The sequence below is a fragment of the Melitaea cinxia genome, chromosome 29, assembly GCF_905220565.1.
Source record: "Melitaea cinxia chromosome 29, ilMelCinx1.1, whole genome shotgun sequence".
Taxonomy (NCBI): Eukaryota; Metazoa; Arthropoda; class Insecta; order Lepidoptera; family Nymphalidae; genus Melitaea; species Melitaea cinxia.
This window is the reverse complement of record NC_059422.1, coordinates 4388897-4412703: the sequence shown is the minus strand read 5'-3', so window position 1 is coordinate 4412703 and position 23807 is coordinate 4388897. Positions and strand designations below refer to the sequence as shown.

Sequence of the window (23807 nt, the reverse complement as noted above, 5' to 3'; positions counted from 1 at the left end):
ATTTTGTAAACGTTTCATACTCAACGGTCTCCAGTAGGATTTTCTTCTATGTCAGGGGTCTGAAAACAAGCACAATATACATACACAAGAGTCCAGACCATGAAAAACATCTATATGACCAATACAAAATGTCTGTTGTGAGCGGGGATCGAACCTGCGACCACCAGCGCAACAATCAGTGTGGAGTTGAAGAGTAGTTACGTATAGAAATATTAAAATGATTGATGTGGAATTTGTCGGCGGAAGTGACAAGAAAAATCCATACGTCCACCACAGCGTCAACAAAACCCTCATGTATTCTTTTTATTTTTTTAACGTTAACTTTTTTCCCATTACAGATTGTTTCGAGCGGGTATCAATTGGAGAACAGTTGCCACGGAATATCATTTACCGCAATGTAACAGAATTAACGACGATCGAGTGTGAGACCATCTGCAAACAGGATAAACAGTGCCAATCCTATGACTACGGGTGAGTTATTAATACTTTCTTTAAAAAAAATTGACGTCTTATTTCTTTGTTTTTAAGTTAAAACTACCACAAGCCTCTATCTCATCTCCTAGTACACAATTAGTTCTATCTACTATGGTATAAATGTCCAGTTGACAGTGATACTGTTTGACGCTTCAGGGTTGTGGATTTAATTATCACTTGTCTGAGTCTGATTTTTATTTTTATTTGTTTACTAGTTGACTCGGCAAACGTTGTATTGCCGCTAAACGCTATTTAAAAATTGGGGTTGGTGGTAGACGGGTTAAAATTTAGAGTTGTATGTATTTTGCAACGCCAAATCACAATAAAATAAAAAAGAAATAATTTAACTAAAACAAAAAAAAAAATTGGGGTGGATTACTCTTAACATTTAGGGGGATGAGAAATAGATGTTGTTCGATTCTCAGACTTACCCAATATGCACACAAAATTTCTTAAGAATCGGTCAAGCCGTTTCGGAGGAGTTTAATTACAAACACCGCGACACGAGAATTTTTTATATTAGATTAAAGTAGGTATTATTTATATGTGCTTTGTTAAAAAAAAATTGTATATCAGGCACCTTCTGAAACTCTGAGAAGTTTTGTTACTTTAAAAACTGACGACCATGTGTGTATGTTAAACATTTTTTTTTATTTATTTAAATCTACGTTTAATTGAAAAAACCTAGTATTTTATTTTATTTATTAATACTTTATTGCACAATACATTAAAGAATTGTACAAAAGGCGGGCTTAATGCTAAAAGCATTCTCTACCAGCCAACCGTAGAACGTACAAGATTCGTATTTCAATTTTTACAATTGCTATAACAGTAACAAATGATTACCTTTATTAATTATTTTTGTTGGCTTTATGCATACTTCCTCAAAAGTTTACACACTATTTAAAAGGGAATATTTTATTTCAGGGTTGGAGCAAAGGGAAACGCCACGTGCGACTTAAGCAAAACAGACGAGAAGGAGATTAAAGAAAAGAATCTATTTCAAAAGAATCCAGATTATGACGTATATGTTAGAAGATTTAATTGCGAGCAGTCCCCGCCAATACCCATTGAACAATCGTTTGATAATGATAAGAATGAAAATAGTGATAAGGGACCCACACATAGACCAGTTGTACGTCCTACCGAAGAAGACAGTAAGAGACCACTGTCTGATGACCTCCCTTACGAGAATAGACCACAAGCTTCCTACGTATCTAACAGACCATACAGACCTGGTTACAATCAATATAACGATAGACCTGATGATTACAATTCCTTGAGACCGGAAAATGATAGACCACCGAGCTATGGAGATCACAGGCCCCAAGAAATTCCATATAGACCAGAACGACCTTATCGTAATGTTACAAGACCAGATCCATATGATCAGCTATATTTCCAAGACCCATACAAAAAACCTAGGCCTGGTCTATGGAGGCCAGACCCATATCATCCTCCCCAAGTTGGTGATGAGATTCAGGATATTTATGGACCGGAACCTAGTAGGCCTCAACGACCGGAATATGTAACGGAAAAACCCCAATATCAGTATATCATTAGGCCTAATAGAAAACCGTATCCCAAACCAGAAGACCAAGGATATAATCATCAAAAGCCTAATCCCTATGGACCTAACGATCCAATAGGACCTCCAGCCAGACCATATAAGCCTACGAGGCCATATGATAAACCAAGTTACACTTACACTGACCAGTATGCTAGTAATTATGGTACATCTCAAGATAATTCAATTTACCTAGAAATATATGATCCACCTCGACCTTATAGGCCTAGTACAGAAGAAAGACCATACTATGGAGCTAGCAGTGCAGGTCAAATGTATGGTCAAAACTATGGCTATAACAGTTATTTAAATCAAAACTCGTACGCACAAAATCAACAGCAATATGGTTCTGATTCGTATAATTATGGAGGACACAGACCCCAGAGACCTGACTATGGTAGTTCACCTAGTTTAACTGATGATAATGGTTATAACAATAGACCACCATATAAACCAAAACCTTCATACGATTCGTATCATCACAGTGTAAGTTCACACAACCAGGCTTCATATGGCGAAAGTTATGCCAGCAACCAACAATATTATAATCAAGGTTATGGTACAAGTGGTTATGGAAATCAAGTTTCAAATACATATGGTGGTAGTCAATATGAAAATTCACAGAATCTTAATGTCAACCAGATATCTAGTGGACAAAATAATAGACCTTCAAATCTGTATGGTCAAAATGGTTATAATGAACAATCATCAAATAATTATGGCGGATCCAACTCGCAATATGGGTCTAATCAAAGTGATAAGACTCAATACACTAATTCACAAAGTGGCTACGGCAGCCAAGCGACTGGCAGTTACGGGGGCCAGTCAAACATTTATGGAAACAATCAAGAATATAATTCTGATAGGCAAAATGGTTACGGCAACCAAGCAACTGGTAGTTATGGAAGTCAGACAAACCAATACGGGTCTACTCAAGATTCTCAAAATAATAAATATCCCACTCCTCAAAGTGGTTACGGCAATCAAGCTTCGAGCGGTTATGGCGGCCAATCAAATCAGTATGGGTCTACTCAGGATTTACAGAGCAGCAAATATCCTAGTTCTCAAAGTGGTTACGACAATCAAGCCTCAAGCGGTTACGGCAGCCAATCAAATCAGTATGGATCTACTCAGGATTTACAGAGCAGCAAATATCCCAGTTCTCAAAGTGGTTACGACAATCAAGCCTCAAACGGTTACGGTGGCCAGTCAAATCAGTATGGGACTACACAAGCTTCTCACAATTACGAGTATACTGGTTCTCAAAGTGGTTACGGTAATCAAGCTTCGAACAGTTATGGTGGTCAATCAAATCAATATGGATCTACTCAAGATTTTAACAAATATCCTAGTTCTCAAAGTAGTTACGGAAACGAAGCTACTGGTAGTTATGGCGGACAGTCAAACCAATATGGATCTACTCAAGATTCGCAAAACAACAAATATCCTAGCTCCCAAAGTGGTTACGGAAATCAGGTCACCACTGGTTATGGCGAACAAGTAAACCAACAATATGGATCTCAAAATACTCAAGGTGCTTATGGAAGCCAAACATCAAGCATAGGTTCTCAAAGCAACCAATATGGAAACAGCCAAGGAGGTTATAATAACCAAGTATCAAATGGCTATGACAAAAATCAATCGGGCTATCAATATGGTTCACATGGTAATCAATACGAGTCACAAAGTAGTCAAGCATCTAATTATGGTGGAAGCCAATTCAATTTGGATTATAGCAATTACCACGGTAGTCATCTTGGATATGGAATCCATCATTTATATGGAATTAAACCTGGTAGTTACGAAAATGATTCCAGTTATAACAGACCTTTAATAACGAGCAACGATCGTTATGAAAAACATAAACCTAACAGACAAAACAACCGATACCAAGATATCAACCCAGTACAAGATCCAATACAATCCCAATCAGGTTATGATCAAGATCGAGACTCTGGTTACAAGAAACCAGGTTCCATACCAGGTTATGATATAGATAAACAGGATGTCAAGCCGGTCTATGAGCAAGGGTTAGGTAAACCAAACGCACCCAACTATCTCATACGTCCTAATGGGGATGTTGTGACATCAAAACCTATGGCTGTTGCACAATTCGGAAGAAATCCTGGAAAAGACATCTCTTATGAAGGTAAGTCAATATTATTTAATCAATATTATTTTTAAGCGCATTGTGGCCAATCATTGATCGGTAATTAAATCAATATGTAGACAAGTCGGTAACATAATTAATGAAATAAGCTGATACTGCTGATACTGACAAATGCAATACAAACAATCTGATTTTAATGATAAATATCATTGGGCTACGCAAAGTTCTAAATATTAATTTTCGTATCCTATTTCTTTTCTTAAAAATAACTCGTAAATACTAGATGGGAAGTAAGTACAAGAACGGTACCCATGTCTTAATATGTGTAGAGTTATTATTTTAAGGATTTTTACTTTTAATAAAATCATACTCAAAGTGCAAAAAATTTCAGGTATAGGTCTTTGATAAATGTTGATTTTTTAACACAATTAATTCATATTTTTAAAAATTTACAAAATAAAAATTCGGGGATTTTTAGGGGTTTCATTTGAAACATCTAAAACATCTTAAATTCTATCAAAAAATTTCAAAAAAATTAAGTAGATAATTGATACAGCGGTTACACATTACAAGAAAATAGTCAGAAAATAATTACTTTCGTATCATAATAATATCAACCAAATGTTATTAAAGTTAATCATTTTAATTTCTACATAAATGCAGATGAGTTCGTGGAGTATTACACCCATAATTTTCTTTGCTAAAATATTTCAAATGAAGTAATTAATACTTCGAGGTTGTAAGACGCAAATGAAATGCACAAATCGCTCCTAACTCTGGTTTTGTCACTTCAGTAAAACGGAAAATTCGCTTTCAGTAAAGTTGTATTCGCCAAGATCCTTAATAATTACTTTTGATTTGAATTAGAATTTTGCAAAAAATGTTATTTTTCTTTTCAAAATAAGATACAAGTTACAACAATATTTCAATTTTAAAATACCGTTTAAACCTGGCGTTGAAGAACTATATTTTCCGCTATTACTGTCTAATAGAAATAGATTAAATTTGTTTCAAAACAATATTAAACGGGTAAGTAAAATTTTATTGTATTTTATAATTTCATCTAAATTTTTTTAACCGACTTCCAAAAAAGGAGGAGGTTCTCAATTCGACTGTATTTTTTTTTATGTATGTTACATCAGAACTTTTGACTGGGTGGAGCGATTTCGACAAATTTTCTTTTAATCGAAAGGTGGTGTGTGCCAATTGGTCCCATTTAAATTTGTTTGAGATCTAACAACTATTTTTCGAGCTATATCTAATAATGCGTTTTTACTTGACGCTTTTTGCGTCGACCTACGTTGTATTATACCGCATAACTTTCTACTGAAAGAAAGAAAGAAAGAAAGAAAAGTTCTTTATTGGCCATTATCATTTAAAATTTTAATAATACATTTAAGTTAGAAGGCCAACCAGGTCTCTGCCTCAGCATTGCTTAGCAGCAAATTGTTACTGCTAAGGCGCTGCTCTTCCGTCAGAGCCTGCATCGGCGACTTCAGACGCCAAACGCCACAAGAACATAATGTGCTTAATAAAAAGAGAATATAAAATAAAAATCAACGAAAGATAGACACGTAAAAAAAAAAAGAAAAAAACTTAATAATGAGAAAAAAATAACAGAAGTAACAATAAAAATATTCCAGAAAAAAAGAAAAGAAATATATAATAATATAACAGTCATACAGCCTGACTAGACTCACACAAAAGATGCTCACTCATATTTAACAGTCAAAGTCACTACTGGATGAACCGATGTTGATAATTCTTTTTTTGTTGGAAAGGAAATATCCCAAGTTTAGTACCATGATAAGAAAACCAGGATCTGATGATGGGATCCCAGAGAAATTGATGGAAATTCTTGAAAATCCGCAATAACTTTTTACTGGGTGTACCGATTTTGATAATTCTTTTTTTGTTGGAAAGAAGATATCCATGGGATCCCAGAGAAATCCAGGGAACTTCGAGGGTACCGATTTTAATAATTTTTAATTTAATCGAAATCTGATGTTTATCATGTGGTCACATATAAATTTTATTGAGATCTGATAACTACTTTTTGAGTAATCTTTGATAACGCGCAGTTACTTGACTATTTTTTCGTCGATCTACGTTGTTATTACTCGTCGATGTAATTGAAGTCGGTTTTTTTTCGTTTGCGAGCAAACACAATTATTTAATATCTATAAAGACACAATTATTAATATCACAATTATATATATCTAATATATTTACTATATATTTTGTCACCACATTACAGTTTTAAACTATTTCAACTAAATGAATCCGCAGTTTGATACAAATATAGTTCAACATACACAACGAATTTGAAGTAGGTACTTAATTTTAATAGGAAACCTCGTGCTTAGCGAGATTTAAAAAAAAATGATTAAAAAATTTTATAACCAAGAAAATATTCATATAAGGCAATCAAATGTGCAATGCGTAACATTTTTAAGGATTAATCTTGTGCTCCATAATGGAAAACTATTTTCATAACGATAGACACAGAGGACTTTTTATCTTGCAGGGAGACATTTTGAATGTCAAAATTGTTCAAAGCACTTGCTCAACATTTTAACACCATAATTTTTCACATAATTTCCACAAATCCGTTAAATCGTGCTGTATCAACAACCTCGTGCTTTGTTTCAATATAATTCCGGATAGACAGATCGTTATTTATATTATAATATAATCAACTAACCGGTAAGGTCACGACCTTACATGATGTTTTTTGAAAATGTATAATGACACTGAAATTTATGTGTGATATGACGAGGCGTTACATTGTTATGACGCTTGGTAATATTTTTGATTTAATATGAACACGTAATAATATTATAAATTATGAAAAACATTGTATTTAAAAGCCAGCCATAGTTTTTTCTGACTTTGGGTGATATTGTCGTTCCATAAGTAAGGTAATATGATATACTACTTAAAATTTTGGGCCCTGCGGTTTCACCCGCGTTGATTTGAGGAAAAAATAGCCTGAAATTGAACAAAAAATTTACCGACAATCAATCATGTTGAGTCGTTTCAAAATTAAGCCTTCATATATATTCACGCATCGCAGTCCACTGCTAGATATAGGCCTCATAAGTTGCCGCCAAAAATGGCGTGAACGCATTTATTCTGCCCATAGTCACCACGCTGGGCAGGCGGGTTGGTAACCGCAGGGCTGGCTTTGTCGCACCGAAAACGCTGCTGCCCGTCTTCGGCCTGTGTATTTTAAAGCCAGCAGTTCTTTACTGTCGAATGTGCTATTTAACGGTTGAAGTAATGATAAGATCTTCGCTATCTACACCGACTCTTTATTTAAGAATAATAATAACATAAAAACAATGTTCACATAGCAAAATATGCAATATAATTCCAAAATAACGTCACGCCGTAAAATATGAAATATAATTAATAAATTGTAAAACATAAATTATAAAGAAGAATTCAAAATATATATTCTTGACATTTATCAAAAAATATTTTTATAAACAAAATAAAATCAAGAAATGCGGTTTCATTATTATTTCCTTATAAAAAGTCTATATATGTGGATACGCCACAGTACGTCCCCATTCGTTCTGCTCCAGATTTTGAGCAGGATATCTTCTGTGCACTACCTAAGTTAAACACTCATTTAACATAAGGTATATATAGTACAGTATAAAATAGAAATGGGCAAATGTAGTGTTATTCAAAGAGCTAGTTTAATTAACTAGGATTTAGGTTGTTTTACGTCATCACTTTGTAGCGTTTGTCATAAAAAAGTTATTTAAAATTTTATCTTTTGTATAGTGCTATAACAAACCCGATATGTCCCATTGCTGCACTAACGCCTTCCCCGAAAAAGAAGTCGACTTGGATTTAATCACCAGTGTTTCACTAGCTGTTTAAGAGATCGTGATAAAGATTCGTACTTCACAGACCGAAATGATAAAATGTTGTAATTAAAATTTTAAGAAGTTGTTGATTATTGCTTGGCGGATCTTCTCAGGAGATTATTCAGCTTCATGTTAATAGCAGCTTCTCTTTGCTTTTGCATATAATATTGTATAATGACTATTCAAATTGACGTTGGCGTTGAATGGGTTCGTTCCCCGTACATGACAAACATTTGTATTGGCCATACAGATGTTTGCCGTTGTCTGGGTATTGCAGTCCTTGTGGGTCTCTCCGCCGTGCCTCGGAGATCACGTTAAGCCGTCGCTCCCGGGTGTTATCATGTGCATCTGATAGCGATTGCTACTCATAGTAGGGAATATATTCGCCAACCCGCATTGGAGCAGCGTTATGGATTAAAATGTGATCCTTCTCCAACATGAAGAAAGAGGGCTATGTCCAGCAGTGGAATGTTACAGGCTGAAACTGACTCTTACTTAAAATATTATAGCTTCAAATGAAATATTATAGCTTCAGCTATAACATTTCCCATTAAGTAACAGTTATTTACCATCTCAAGATTTTACAATAAATGGATCCTTGTATAACATAAGAAACTCTATAACAAATCTATCTTCTATCAACGTATGAAATAATTAACATCCGTCTCTTCGTTGAAACACAATACACCATGATTAGTTGAACCGCTGAGTTCCAGCATTTTTTACTTAATATAATCCTACATAATGGGAGGTCTAAGCAATTCGGCCCGAGCCTACCGCTTGCAATTTACTTCATGTGATATGTATAGTGGTCTAAGTTATAGACTCATCTTATATATAAAATTCTCGTGTCACAATGTTAGTTACCATACTCCTCCGAAACGGCTCGAACGATTTTAATAAAATTTTGTGGGCATATCGGGTAGGTCTGAGAATCGGCCAACATCTATTTTTCATATCCATAAGTTACAAGGATTCAGGGGGGTCAATAACATATATGGCAAAACGGCTAGCGGGGTCAGCTAGTTTTTGTATAAATATTTATATATAGAGTATTTGACTAATAGTTGCAGTTCACTTTTGAATCTCTCCAAGCATTTTAGTTCGTGTATTGTATCGCTCTAACTTAATAGAAAATAACAAGATCCAATACAATTAAATGCGTACGACTAACATAACGTTTAACGACCAGTCTTTCACTCAACGCGAAAATAATACTCTGTATTGCAAGTGTACCGACAACAAATTTTGTTACAAGCCAGGTAAAACTTGGTTTCATCATTTACCAGTTTAATATCCGAAAAGGAAGGCAAAGTCCATAATCGTAGTCTATGGATGCCTACAGCACCAGCAGCATTGCAAGCGATCTTTCATACCCAGGAGCTCACGCTTTCACAACTTGAGAACAGTATTATTTAATTGTGATCTTTTGTTTTTTTTTTATATCACTAGGTCGGCAAACAAGCGTACGGCTCACCTGATGGTAAGCGATTACCGTAGCTTATAGACGGCTGCAACACCAGAAGCATCGCAAGCGCATTGCCGACCCAATCCCAAATCCCCCCAGGAGCTCTGGTCACCTTACTCACCAACAGGAACACAATACTGCTTGAAAGCAGTATTATTTAGCTGTGATCTTCTGTAAGGTCGAGGTACTACCCCAGTTGGGCTGCTACATATTTTGAGCAGGAAATTCCTGCTGTGCCCTACCTCACTTAAAGCAGCAGTTGTAGCATTGAGACACCGTTAGTCATTAGTCACTGTTAGTCACCGTTCCCCAAATTTTAAATATGACATTTCCTACAGCAAACCTTTATAAAATAATGTCTAGGCAATTCTTTTAATACTGATAAACTTATTACTTGGACCACATGTACAAGATACTAATCTGGTATCGGCGAATCTTTTTGTGTACAAAACTTATTGTTAAAGTTATATCATATTGTAGCTGTTTGTCTGTCTGTCCTTCACTATTGTCTATTATTCTATGTACGATTTATGACTTTTGAACATTATTATTTTATTGTGCTGCCGTAATAGCTTAATTTAGTATAAAGTTTCCTGTTGTAGTCGCCATTTGCGTATTCGCCAGACATTTCTTGATGATTTTTTTCTTTTAACTTTATTCGATCTGAAGAATAAAGTATTCTGTATTAGTATTAGCTCGCGGCTTTACCCGTGTAGACAACATTATTTTGGATATCCCCTTTTGTCTGGCGAACTAGTGAAATATTTATTAAAGTCAGTCCAATTTTGAGTTCATCAATTATAAATAAATAAATAATCTGATATTTATGTATAATAGAGAATATTTTGTTGATCAAACAAAAACTATTTCCAATTTCTTTAACTTCTTCCGCATTATTATATCGTATAAAGTAAATGATTGCATTTCTGTTGTATTAATACATTGTAGAGACACATCAGAGTCAACATTAAAAAAAAAAATTAATCCAAACGAGGTCTAGAGAGTTTGAGTTTTAAATTTCGTCATGTGTTTTTATTCATGCCATAAATTTACTAAATTTAGGTCATAAATATATAAAATAACTTAAGAGTTACAGACCATAATCATTTATTTTGATATTAAAATAGTAACAATTAATGAACAGACATAAAGCCTAAATAGTATCCTGCGTTCAAATTTAGGAAGAAGATCGGAATTTCATTGTTTCACTTAATTCCAAGGCTACACGAAACAATGGGTTAGTAAAACTAAATTCTGCCGTGACTTCATTGTACAAAAAACGTATGATTCAAATGATTTATTATTTAAATATATTGAAACTGTGAGTCTTTTTTTTTTGTTTTCTCACGATTTAGCAATGTTAATAGGATTTTGTTTAACTACTTATAAGTACATTTGTTACTAATCTAGGCTTCCTAATATTAGTCTTATAATAGTGTAATTCTGGAATATAAAAGTGGAAAAAATAGTATGCCAATTAAATGTTTCATACGGTCACTGGTGGGACAAAAATTTTGATTCGTGGAACCATGACAAAGATTTGCTTAAATTATACAAATTTTAGTTATGATCAAAGATTAAGTCTGTGGCGATTAGCGAAGCAGTTATTTGCTTTTTAAGCGTTAATTCATTGTCTCATCATTACAACCTATACAGTCCACACTGCTGGACATAGGCCTCCACAAGTTTACGCCAAAAATACCGTGAACTCATGTGTTTTGCCCATAGTCACCACGCTGGGCAGGCGGGTTGGTGACCGCAGTACTGGCTTTGTCGCACCAAAGAGGCTGCTGCCCGTCTTCGGCCTGTGTATTTCAAATCCAGCAGTGGATGGTTATCCCGCCATCGGTCGGCTTCTTAAGTTCCAAGATGGTTCATTAATTCCAGGATGGATTCATTGTCTAGTATGAGGAATTAGATTAGGTAACTGAAACCACTGATGGTGAAAAATGGAACATAGTCATGTTTATTCAGAAATTTTCGTTAATGTTGGTCTCACCAAGAAGTAGCTTGTTGACTAGAGAAATAACTTGACCTGATAGAAAATAATAGTATTGACTTCTTTTGGTAAGCAAGGTAGCCAGAGCTTGTGACGGTGAGCTTAAAGATAGTAGAGTCTGGGTTCATAGTTCTAGTAAGCGATTTTTATTAGGTACGCCGTATGGCGATTGATCATTACCATATGTTATTCCACGTTTTTTTCAGTGACGTAGCGATCATAACTCACGCCCGGGTACAATACCCCTTTCTGTATAGCGCCTCTTGCCCCCCTTCCCTCGCTACGTGACTGGTATCTTCATGCCCAAAATATCATTATTCTATTCAAAGAGGTCGTTTCCTCCTAAATTACTCGACTAATTTTCATACCAAGGCTGCATGTTAAATTGAAGTGTCATTTGCTTTGTTTTAGAAGAATCGGAGACATCCTCTGATTAAGTAAAAATATAAACGAAATAAATCACGGAATACAAGTACTTCTCTATTGTAGCTGCATCTTACTATTTTTGATTTTAGTTGTATTTTTTTCTTGTTAAAATACAGCCTATGTTACTCAGTGATAGCGTAGCATTTTTATGATAAAATATTTTTTGAAATTGGTCCAGTAGGTTTTTCTTTTATTATCAATGATGTGATTACATATATTTTTAATCGTTTACAGTTAAGACATTTTTCAAGTATTATATAATGTTAAATCACTTTTTAATAACTCAACGACACTCATTTCGCACGCCGATGTCAAAGATAATTGTGAATGAGATATCATTATCATACAGTTGAGAGTGTTTTGATACTCCAAGTTGAGTTATGCTATCTAAGCATTAGGTACATGGTTTAACGTCCTGGATTATAGTATAGGCCTCTTTCTCCATGTAGGAGAAGGATTGGAGCTTAACCCACCAAGCTGCTTCACTGGGGATTGGTGGGGGGACCCATAAGAACAGACATACAAACAGGAAAGTTGAAAAAAATGTGTACAAATACAAAATATGCGTACCGAGCGATAATCGAACCCGATAACCGTCGGTGTTTTAGGGCTACACGTACCACTACACCAGAGCGGTTGTTACTCATTAATTAAGCGTGATATGGTTGATGGATATTGCAGAATGCGTATAAAGTGGGCACTAATGATATTAGAGATGATATTGGTGAGGGCTGGGTGCATTGTTGGTATTGCGATTCAACGAGGAAAGCCAGTGCTCTTCACATAATTTGAAGTGAGCGTTATTAATATCTATGCAATAAAAGGTTCACAACAGGAAATATCTTGGTCGAAATCTGAAGTAGCCCGACTGGGGAAGTACCTAATTATTACAGAAGATCACAGCTATATAACAGTGCTCTCAAATAATGTGTTCTTATGTTGACCTTCTGGGGAGGGTTGTATTCACAAGCGCGTTGCTGACCTTACCCTCGTCCTACCTTTGTCTAGATGTTATAAGCGTCAAGACCACAGTAACTGCTTACAATCAGGCGAAAGGTACAATTTTTTACCCGACTGCCAAGGAAGGGTTATGTTTTTCGCGCGTATCTTGTATGTATGGTATGTATGTATGTTTGTATGTAATATCCTTTACTACCTCATATTTCCAGAACCACTGAACGGATTTACATAATTGAGGTATCGTTAGGTTCGTCTTAGCTGCCCAAGTGTTCCTAGATAGGTGACATTAAAAAAAATCAAACATAGCGGCTGCGCGAAGCCATTGTAGTTAATGAAAAAAAAAATTTTTTCTCGAATACTACAATATGGGTATCAAATTGAAGGGCACAATACAAGAATTTTAAAAAGGTATATCATGATTATTATTGCCGTAATACTAATAAAGAAATACAATATTAAAGTTTAAAAAATGTGGACTTTGCTCTTTCCCACGCCTTTGCCATGCCAAACGCGCCTCCTAGGCGACGATCAACTTCGGGGTGTAGCCTTTCTAATAAAATACATTGGTTAAAAAAAATATACAATTAAAATTACAAATAAAAATTAATTAATGTCACACCAATTTACAATTACCATAATAAAATCAATAACAAATACATAATACCAAATACAAATAAATAATTTTAATAATAATTTCATTATATTAAAACTAATAGTTGTTGACTTAAGCAGTCACCTATTTGCCAAAGGTCAGGCTTACGTTGCTTTAAGCAGAGTGAGATCTTTCTCCGGGCTGGCTATCAGTTCTCTTGACCCTAAAAAATTACTTAATCAACCACATGATGTAAACTGTTTTAATGAATTGAACCGATTACGTAATTTGTCTGACTAAAAAGACATAAATAAAGTAATAATTAAAAAAAAACAAAAACCCGCCTGCGTGAAGAACAACTAATAGAAAATCAACTGAAAAAGCAGGAACAAGATAAAAATTAAATATGCACACAAAGTCAGCGAAATAAATAGAAACAATATCAAACATTTTGTGGTGTACATTTAAAATATATTAATACGGTAGTACGGTACGGTACGGTACGGGTTTTTTGTTTTTTTTTAATTATTACTTTTTTAAACAAAATCTAAAGATATCATACGTAGGGCCAATCTTTTTTATCAAACTTTGTTTTAACCAACTGAGTAAGCTAAACGGCAATCTTAAGAGTATGTTGACAGGTCGACATGTCGACAGCGTAGACTCATCACGCAAAAACAGTATGCAATAATTTGTGTCATTCATTTGTTTTCATCCAAAATGTTCTGTTATACCACGAAATATTCATTAACGACAACGGTCGGATTGATTTGACTTCCGGTCTAAGTAGGTATGCGATTTTTTTATACAAAAAAGTGTGTGAGTGAAAAGTAGCCCACGGAAGATTTTTTTTCACTTCAAAAACAGTTTAAATTAACGTAATATCTCATTGAACTTTATAGCATTATAATTGGTGACATGCAAAACGCGTCGCTTATGCGTTTTGAGCAGTAATGTATTCTATCTCATTCTCTCTTATACATACACATACATGGTTGTTTCTTTATTGTGACACATTTTCGTTTCATCGAGTTTCACAATGAATCTAAAGAGGTTTCACTTCGAAATTGTTTATGGTTCGGGTCGGTCCTTGATTATCTCGTGATTGTATTTCGGAAATTTTACATGGCAACCCGTTGTGGATAGCTGTGGAGGATTACACTGTAATCTTTTGGAGAATCGGTAATAGGTATTTTATTGGTTTTTTCGGTTGAGATAAATACATATTTTATCATTGACGAAGTAAGGCACCTTAGTAGGCCATAATAAGTCACTTAGTTCCAAGATTTTTGTTAACCTGTCAATTCAACTTTTAAATTTTAATCGAAATCCTGTCTTTTTATTATAATCAAGTAAGCCAATGGGTATATTTAAATGAAGTGTAGCGTTAACGTAACCTGTCAAAAGATATCTATACATATAATAAAATGGTTGGAAAGTCAAAACTGTACATTGAATATTTTTTTAAAAGAATACTTGGAGTGTGATCTACAATCGATACCGAAGCCAAAAATATAGTTTTTAGAATTTTTGTCTGTTTGTGTTTTTGTTTGTATGTATATGTCCGGATAAACTCAAAAAAAAGTACTGCATGGATTTACTTCAAATTTGGCACTTGGCTTATCAAAAAAAAAGTTAATATATTACACATATTATAGTCTAATTTTTCAACCAGTCAGTGCCTGCGTACTACAATGGTAGGATATATTAGGTTTTTGCTTTATAAATTCTCTTTTTGAGACAATGGCACGGGCGGTTTTATCAGATTTAATCACGGACGTGAGAAAAACGTGGATACGATATTTTTATTAATGAAATGATTTATTTATATTATTATTGGAATTTTAATTTAGTAATAAAAGTCTTCTAAGTATTATTTTGAGATAGTGTATATTTAAAGTTCCAGTTTTTCTCATAGGAAAATAGTGTTTGGAATGTGTCTCAAACGTAATTCAAGAGTCATATATTGTTATAATATTTTTTTATTTTTTATTATATTATAGTTAATTAAGGCAATTAAACGTTTAATAAAATTGGCAGTTGGTCTAATTTTTTATACATCAAGGTTAAATCTATTTCATAGACAGATTTTTGATGTTATTTTCTCTTATGGGTAATAACAATAAAATAAAAATAAATGTTGACATTTAATTACTCCTAGTAGTGTAAACAAACTTGTGTCGTGGGTCTACGTCATCTAATAATTAATTTATATCCTCGGTTTCAGTTTTCTTGTGTATCAAGATAAGCATTAATATTTTTTAGACCAGTCCATGGGAAAGTCATTGGAATACAATACCAAGAATCTGCAAAAGTTTTCTAGCTTCCAAGATCATGCTTAAAATGTTGGTCACATTGTGACGTTTTTTAAACAATATTAATCTACTTTACTTCAAGGTTTAAAAATATCGTTCAAAAACATCTAAATATAATCACTCGGAGTATGTTATGAGTTACGTTATTTATAAAGGTTAAATAAAATATGAACCAGTTACTGTGCGAAAAAAATCTTAGGCAATTTTTATGTGTTTTTTTTTCTTATTTTATTTTATACACTACCAATGCTAGAAGTTCGAAGTTAGTCACAAATAAATATTAAAAATATAAACATAGATTAGAAACCTTTAGTATTTTTGATATTTTCATAATAGAAGTACAATCAAACTAATAACATAAAGACTAGGCCGTTGGCGCAGTTTGTTATGACCCTGTTTTCTGCTCTAGGGTTGTGGGTTCAGTTTTCTCTCCGAGTCTGGTTATAATATATATATATTTATCTATCTATATATGTATTATTTATCCACAAAAATACGAAGCTATATCAGTCAGCCAGTACTTATGACACAAGCATTAAGTTGCTTACTTAAAGAACAGATGACTAGATGGGCACGTTAACGATAAATGTTTATTTAACAAGCATATCCATAGCATTCTGTCAGGTATATGGCACTTGCATATAAGCCTATGTCCGACAATGCCACTGTTCAGTCGACTTGTTACGCGCCGTAACCTCTGACCCACATTCAGTGGCCATATTTTAATAAAAATTAAAAAATAATAATTTGACATTTGACAGATAAATGCGCGGGAAGCAGTTTTTTCAGCTTAAATATGTTTGTTTTACGCGTTTTTAGGACTGAAAAATTAAGTTGTGTTCGTGTAAATAAATTCAAACATTGTTCTCAAGTTTTATAATTCGAAATTTAATAGTTTACCGGATAATGCCAGTGTTGTGTAAAAATGAAGAATTGTGTTGTGATTTTATGTTTTTATGTATCTGTGGTGATCGGCTCGAGAATTATACTTGTGGAAAATGCGCCGAGTACGTACTTTTTGAAATTTATTAATCTTTTACTAGATTCCTTATTATCCTATAATATTTACGTAAAATATTTATTTCACCACAACAAAAATCACACGCTTAACGAACGTAAAAAAAAAAAAATATTAAAAAAAAAAAAACTCAGCAAAAGTTAAAAGTTACAAGGGGTACAAGCCGACTTTCCTAGTTGTTATCAAAGATATCTGATAGTGATCAATAGATATGGAATTAAATTATTCCGCCAACCTACAATTGAGTATCGTTGCAAATAAATTTTCTATATTATAACTATAGGGAGACGAGGTTTTCTTCCAGTAAATGAACGTTTTATTTATATTTAAAGCCCTTTTCTTTTGCAAGGTATCGTAATGTAACTTTCTAATTATAAAAATAAGAATTGAAAAATGAGTTAGTTTATTTTAGCGACGTAATATTTTAAGGTTCCATTCTCGTAGATTGTTGGGTACAAATGAAATCTATTTCCATATTTTTGGCAAAGTTTTCAATAATATCTTTGTAAATATTGTAGTGTTGCCAAGCGACTTAAGTTTAATTACACCCGCAATTATCTTATACTCGCCAAGTGGTCGAAATTTGACCATAACTAATTTAAATTTTAAGTTTGAACATTATTAAGGTTCTGTTGTCAAAGACTATATTTCTATAATAATAAACAAAAGAGTGTATATGCTTGTGTGTGTCATATACTTATATATTGGTTTAATGTATTTAATACACACTTAAAAAAATTACAAGAACTATAGATTTATAAACATTATATCAATATATACATTTTAGAGTTTTTTTTTACTACAGCTTAATAGTTTATGACTTTGACTATATTATATCTGTGCCACAAAATTGCTAGAGATAATCGAAAAAATGTTTATTTAATAATAGTACCAAGTATCGATATGAATATATTACTTTTTTTTTCCATCCACTAATAAGCAGCGTTAGGTGTTGGTAGACGATCGGCAATGAGCTTGCGATGCTTCTGGTAGTACAAGCATTTTTAAGCTATGGTAAGCCCTTACCATCACGTGGGCCGTATTCTATATAGTTTACCATCTTAGTAGTGTTCAAAAAAACGTAAATATTGATCAACAAATCAAAAACATATGTTTCCACGTTCTATCTCAAAACGCTTGTAATTTATAATATTTATTTATTTAATTAATTTTATTTAATTAATTTATTTAATTTATTTATTTAATAAGTTTAAAAAATACAATTAGTTTTATGCTTAGGTATTAAATATGCATAGAATTCCTCTTAAAGGTAGTAACAGCATGCGCTGTAGACAATTAAGTCGTCTGCTGTAAATTATGAACATCCAGTACGTAAACAAAAAAAAAATATACAAAATATAGAACTAAATACCTATTACTATTATTATTATTTTTTTAACATTCATGGGCTCTTAAGTGCCCTATTACTATTATTATTATAAACTAGCTGGTACCCGCGACTTCGTCTGCGCAGGATTAGTAAGTACTTAGAGTAGCTTATTATCTTCTCAATATCTATCCTTATACCAAAATTCATCAAAATTGGTTCTGCGACATAAAAATCAATTTTTACTACCAAATGTGCATTAGAAATATATATTCAATTTTTATTGGATTTATATTTATGGTTCACTGTTTTTGCGTTAATGGCTTACTCATCATCATCATTACAGCCTATACAGTCCACTGCTGGACATAGGACTCCACAAGTTTACGCCAAAAATAACGTGAACTCATGTGTTTTGCCCATAGTCACCACGCTGGGTAGGCGGGTTGGTGACCGCAGTACTGGCTTAGTCGAACCGAAGACGCTGCTGCCCGTCTTCGGCCTGTGTATTTCAAAGCCAACAATTAGATGGTTATCCCGCCACCGGTCGGCTTTTTAAGTTCCAAGGTGGTAGCGGAACTGTGTTATCCCTTAGTCGCGTCTTACGACACCCACGGGAAGAGAGGGGGTGGCTATATTCTTTAGTACCGTAGCTACACAGTACAAGTACACAATGGCTTACTCATAAAAGATATATGCTGCCGCGGACTTGTTTTTAGGACTAATTAAGATAAACATTTCTCTTGTACATTATATACGTGTAAATTCTACAGTTTATGCAGCGTACGCCAAAATAGCTCGCAGATGACAGATTTTTTCCGACTATCTTGACAATCATCGTTATATTTTGAACAATTCACACACTGTCTTTAAAAATTATAGCCTATGTGTTATTCTAATGTATAAGCTATGTTATTGTAAACTTTCATTAAAATTCATTCGGTAGTTTTTGCGTGAAAGATAGTAACAAACATCCATACATCCATACATACAAACTTTCGCGTTTATAATATTAGTAGGATTAATATTAGTGCTACATAGCTTTTGAATTGAGGAATCAAATGATTTTAACAGTTTCTTCTTAAATATAGCTAGGTTATCTGCAAATATGTCCATATTAATTAATTATGTTCATAAATATAAGGTTATTTTATTCGAGGAGTTTTTGTAGTCACAGACACATTAAAAGCTAGTAAAACTATCTGACGCAGTGGCTTGTTTTTGTGTCTTTATAAATTTAAGTCATTATTTTTATACGATTACGAATTCAATGTTCCTTTGTGTGTTTATATTAAATCATCAGCTACTTAGAATTTAATATGAGTCACTAGCATACAATTCGAGAAAAAGTTCTAACTACATTTTTAATTATCGAATTCAAGGTAGATAGATAAACATCCGATTTAAAGCTGGCTTGTCACGATTCAGCCCATGGGCGAATTTACCCCAGAGTTAAAAGGGCTATGGCCCAGGGCGGCATTCTATGAAGAGCGGCACAAGCTAAACACAAGGGGTGGCGCAATTAGAGCATACGTAATAAGGATGTAAAAAATACAAAGAAAAAAAATCAGATGAATTCATGAAAGTCAAAAGGGCTATGGCCCAGGGCGGCATTCTGTGAAGAGCGGCACAAGCTAAACACAAGGGGTGGCGCAATTAGAGCATACGTAATAAGGATGTAAAAAATACAAAGAAAAAAAATCAGATGAATTCATGAAAGTCAAAAGGGCTATGGCCCAGGGCGGCATTCTGTGAAGAGCGGCACAAGCTAAACACAAGGGGTGGCGCAATTAGAGCATACGTAATAAGGATGTAAAAAATACAAAGAAAAAAAAATCAGATGAATTCATGAAAGTCAAAAGGGCTATGGCCCAGGGCGGCATTCTGTGAAGAGCGGCACAAGCTAAACACAAGGGGTGGCGCAATTCGAGCATACGTAATAAGGATGTAAAAAATACAAAGAAAAAAAATCAGATGAATTCATGAAAGTCAAAAGGGCTATGGTCCAGGGCGACATTCTGTGAAGAGCGGCACAAGCTAAACACAAGGGGTGGCGCAATTCGAGTATACGTAATAAGGATGTAAAAAATATAAAGAAAAAAAAAATCAGATGAATTCATGAAATGGGCGGCTTAAATAAAAGTCAGCCTAATATGAGAAAAATTCGAGAGCGGCAAATTTTATTGGCCCAGGGCGCTGAATCTTAAAATATGCAACTGATTCAGCCTGTAACATCCCAAGCCAGGCATAGGCAACTTCCTCCAGCATAAGGATCGGAGCCTAATCCACCACGCTGCTTTACTGTGGGTTGGCGGATATATTCTCTACTATCAGTAACGATCGCTACCAGGCTGTCTGAGGCACGGTGGGGAAACATACAAGGACATACATCCAAACCGGAATGTAATGACATAATATAACAATACACTTTATTGTACACCAAAACAGAAATAATACATATCAGATTGATTTTAGAGTATCATAAGGTACAAAGGCCGGCCTTATCGCTGAAAAGCGATCTCTTCCAGGCCACCTAGGGGCAGAGGAGACGGTGTTGTGTCATAATATTTGTGTTATAATATTTGTACAAATACAAATATTCGTAGTGAACAGGAATTGAATCCGCAAACCATCGGTGCTTAGTCACGTACATGGTACACCCACCACTACATTAGAGTGGTGGTCAAAGTCAGCTTAATTTAATAATTGTTAGTACATTATATATTTATTATTTGATATTATCAAGTAACTTTATATTTTATGACAAGGTTTAACTTAAACTAAGCTTTTCTTCTTCTTTCCTTTTCGTATTATTATTTCTTACAACAAAAAGATAGTAAATATGTTTATTTGTTACAATTTGAACGCGCTATATTTGAAGTATATGTTGGCGGATATATTCCCTACTATGGGTAACAATCGCTATCAGGTGTACATGATAACAACCGGGACCGACGGCTTAACTTGCTCTCCGAGGCACGGTGGGGTGACTCACAAGTACAGCATAAGCACCCAGACCACGGCAAACATCTGCGTGGCCAATACAAATGTTTGTCATGTGCGGGGATCGAACCAGCAACAGCCACAAACCAGTGCTGTGACCGTTGCGCCAACGCGTTTCATTATATATGTATATATAATAAAATAATTGCTACTTAGTCTTCAAGTATGCCTGATTAATTTATATTTTATTGTACACCACACCACACGACACGTTACACATTAAACATATTTTAAGATAATTAAATACTGCGAAATAGAATGGGCAGACTTATGACAATTTAGCCATTCTTCCAGACAACCCAAAAATATTTCGATATTTTAATGAAATTTTTAATTATCTTTTTATTGATTAGTTATTATGAAACACTTTTAAATATCGTTTACGTGTATAATATAAAGAAGATTATTAAACAAAAAAGTACTTATCTGATTAGTAGCCTCTAAAACTGTAATTTTTATTTTTCTCGACGATATACGAGGCTTTACCCTCGTTATTATTAATAGTTTTTAAGTATAAGTTATAGTAGTACGTTTATCAGATTTTAACAATATATATTCCAGCAAATAGATCAAACCTTTATCAAAACAATTATTTCTTTAAGTTAACCGAATAATTTCAAAAAAACTGTACTGTTATTATTTTAAGATTTTGAAATCGTTGTATTAATGAAATATCTCCTGCATTACAGCCTCTAAACCAACACATCTTTCTTCGCTTCTCTTTTCTTACGCTATGTCCTATGCCCAAAGGTTGTCTGAAAGAAATCGCTCTTAGCGATAAGACCGCCTTTGTACATCTTTCTTTGCATCACTTTTTTTGTAATGTTTCTTTGCGGTGTACAATAAAGAGTATTTATTATTATTATTATCATTGTCTTTTATGTAATATTGTACAAATTTAACGTATTGTTTTGTTTTATTAAAGGTGTATAATTTTAGTAAATTTTATTTATTATATTTTTTTTTGTTATGTTTATTATTCTTTTTTTGCTTGCCAAATTCCATAACCCGTAGTTTAGTTTTAATTTAATTTCATCTATGTAGTTCAATGATTAATTAGATATTTTTGATTATAAATATACATATTACGTCTAGACTCGGGATGGGAATCATACTCACAACTGCACCAATGTGCAGAAGGCTATCTGCTAAATACTCAAAAAATCCCTTCATCTTAGATAAAATATTTGTTATTAAATAAATATTTTTTTTTTATTACAGCCTGCTTCCGACGGGTGCTAGCCGGTAGGAGAGCTCTCCGCAGTCACGTACGGAGAGTCGTGGACTGCGAGAGACTAGAAGATTGCAGGCGAGAATGTGCCACAGAGGGACGGTTCCATTGTGAGAGTTTTAACTATAGGTATGTTAAGTTATAATTATAGTAGGACTTCGAGTTATTTGCTAAAGTTATAGTTTGTCGTGTGACAGCAATGGCTACTGTTAAACTAACTCGAGAAGGAATATGATTTAATGTAGTCTGTGATTCTGAATTACAAAAGTTCTAACCCTGAAAAGTATTATACTTATCTATTGTAATCTGAGTAGTACACAATCTCACTTTAAGGTTACAAGTTTCAATATGTAAACAAAATAATAATTAGTTCTCCCTGTTCTCCCCCTTTTTATATTTTAGGCTTTTAATTCTAAAATTTAGTCTAAAACATTAACTTGATAAATGAGCTACCTTACATAAAATGATAAAACTATTCGGTATAGATATAAAACATCTGGCTAAAATATTCGAATCATTGATGGACCAAACATGACTTTGTGGATAACTAGAAAAATCACTGATATTCTAGTATTAAGTCTGGTTATTGGTTGCCTTTTACAGACATTTTTAAAGCCGTCGTAAGAATAACCAACACTCTTCAAAATCTATATTTCTTCGTAATACATAAATGAGTACGTCCAACACGACACACAGTTGATAGTTTTTAATACTAGATATATCATAATGTTATTTATACAAAATATTATACATATTTACAATTCACAACTTAAGAACTAAATATTTACAGATAGTTTTGGTATAAATCATATCCGCGTGGAATTGTGCCAAGAATGCTGGCAACATTTCCCCGTTGAATCGCTATGCCAATTCTCTGGGCAAAAAAGTAATAAAATACTAGATTATAGTTATCAGCACGGATAATGAACGTTGACTCTCAACTTTACTTTAACAATTTATTGATAAAGATTTAGTTAATGTACTTATTAATACTACTAAATACTTTAATTATTTATTTATTTTTATTTTTGTACGATGCAAAACTATTTTCTGTTTGTAATCTGTGTAAGATGCGCAAAGCAATCATCACTCTTTTTTTTAATTAGATCGGCAAACAAGCGCAAGGTCTGTCCGATGGTAAGAGGTTACCGTAGTTTATAGACGCTAGCAACACCAGAAGTATCGCAAGTGCGTTGCCGACCCTACCTCCCGACCACCGACCACTCCTCAAAAATTCTGACATATTGCTCAACACAGGAACATGAGACTACTTGAGGGCAATATCACTTGGCTCTGATCTTCAGTAAAATTGAAGGTGTGAGGGGTGAGGTACTTCCTCAGACGGACTGCTCCAGATTTTGAGTAGTATATATCCTACTGTGACTTAACCCAATAAGCTTTGTCGCTGAGCGCTCAATATCCGTGCTACCTACTTT

The 23807-nt window shown here is 33.8% G+C and overlaps 1 protein-coding gene across 1 annotated transcript in view; it reads left to right on the top strand.

The window, feature by feature from the left end:
• The first annotated feature begins 217 nt into the window (after positions 1-217).
• The window catches only part of LOC123667749, a 40700-nt gene continuing 17110 nt past the window's right edge, over positions 218-23807 (top strand). Inside the window, exons 1-5 of the mRNA XM_045601588.1 lie at positions 218-245; positions 339-471; positions 1402-1835; positions 1881-4190; positions 22362-22500. Of these exons, the coding sequence (XP_045457544.1) occupies positions 218-245; positions 339-471; positions 1402-1835; positions 1881-4190; positions 22362-22500 (3044 nt within the window). The remainder of the gene's footprint in view (positions 246-338; positions 472-1401; positions 1836-1880; positions 4191-22361; positions 22501-23807) is intronic.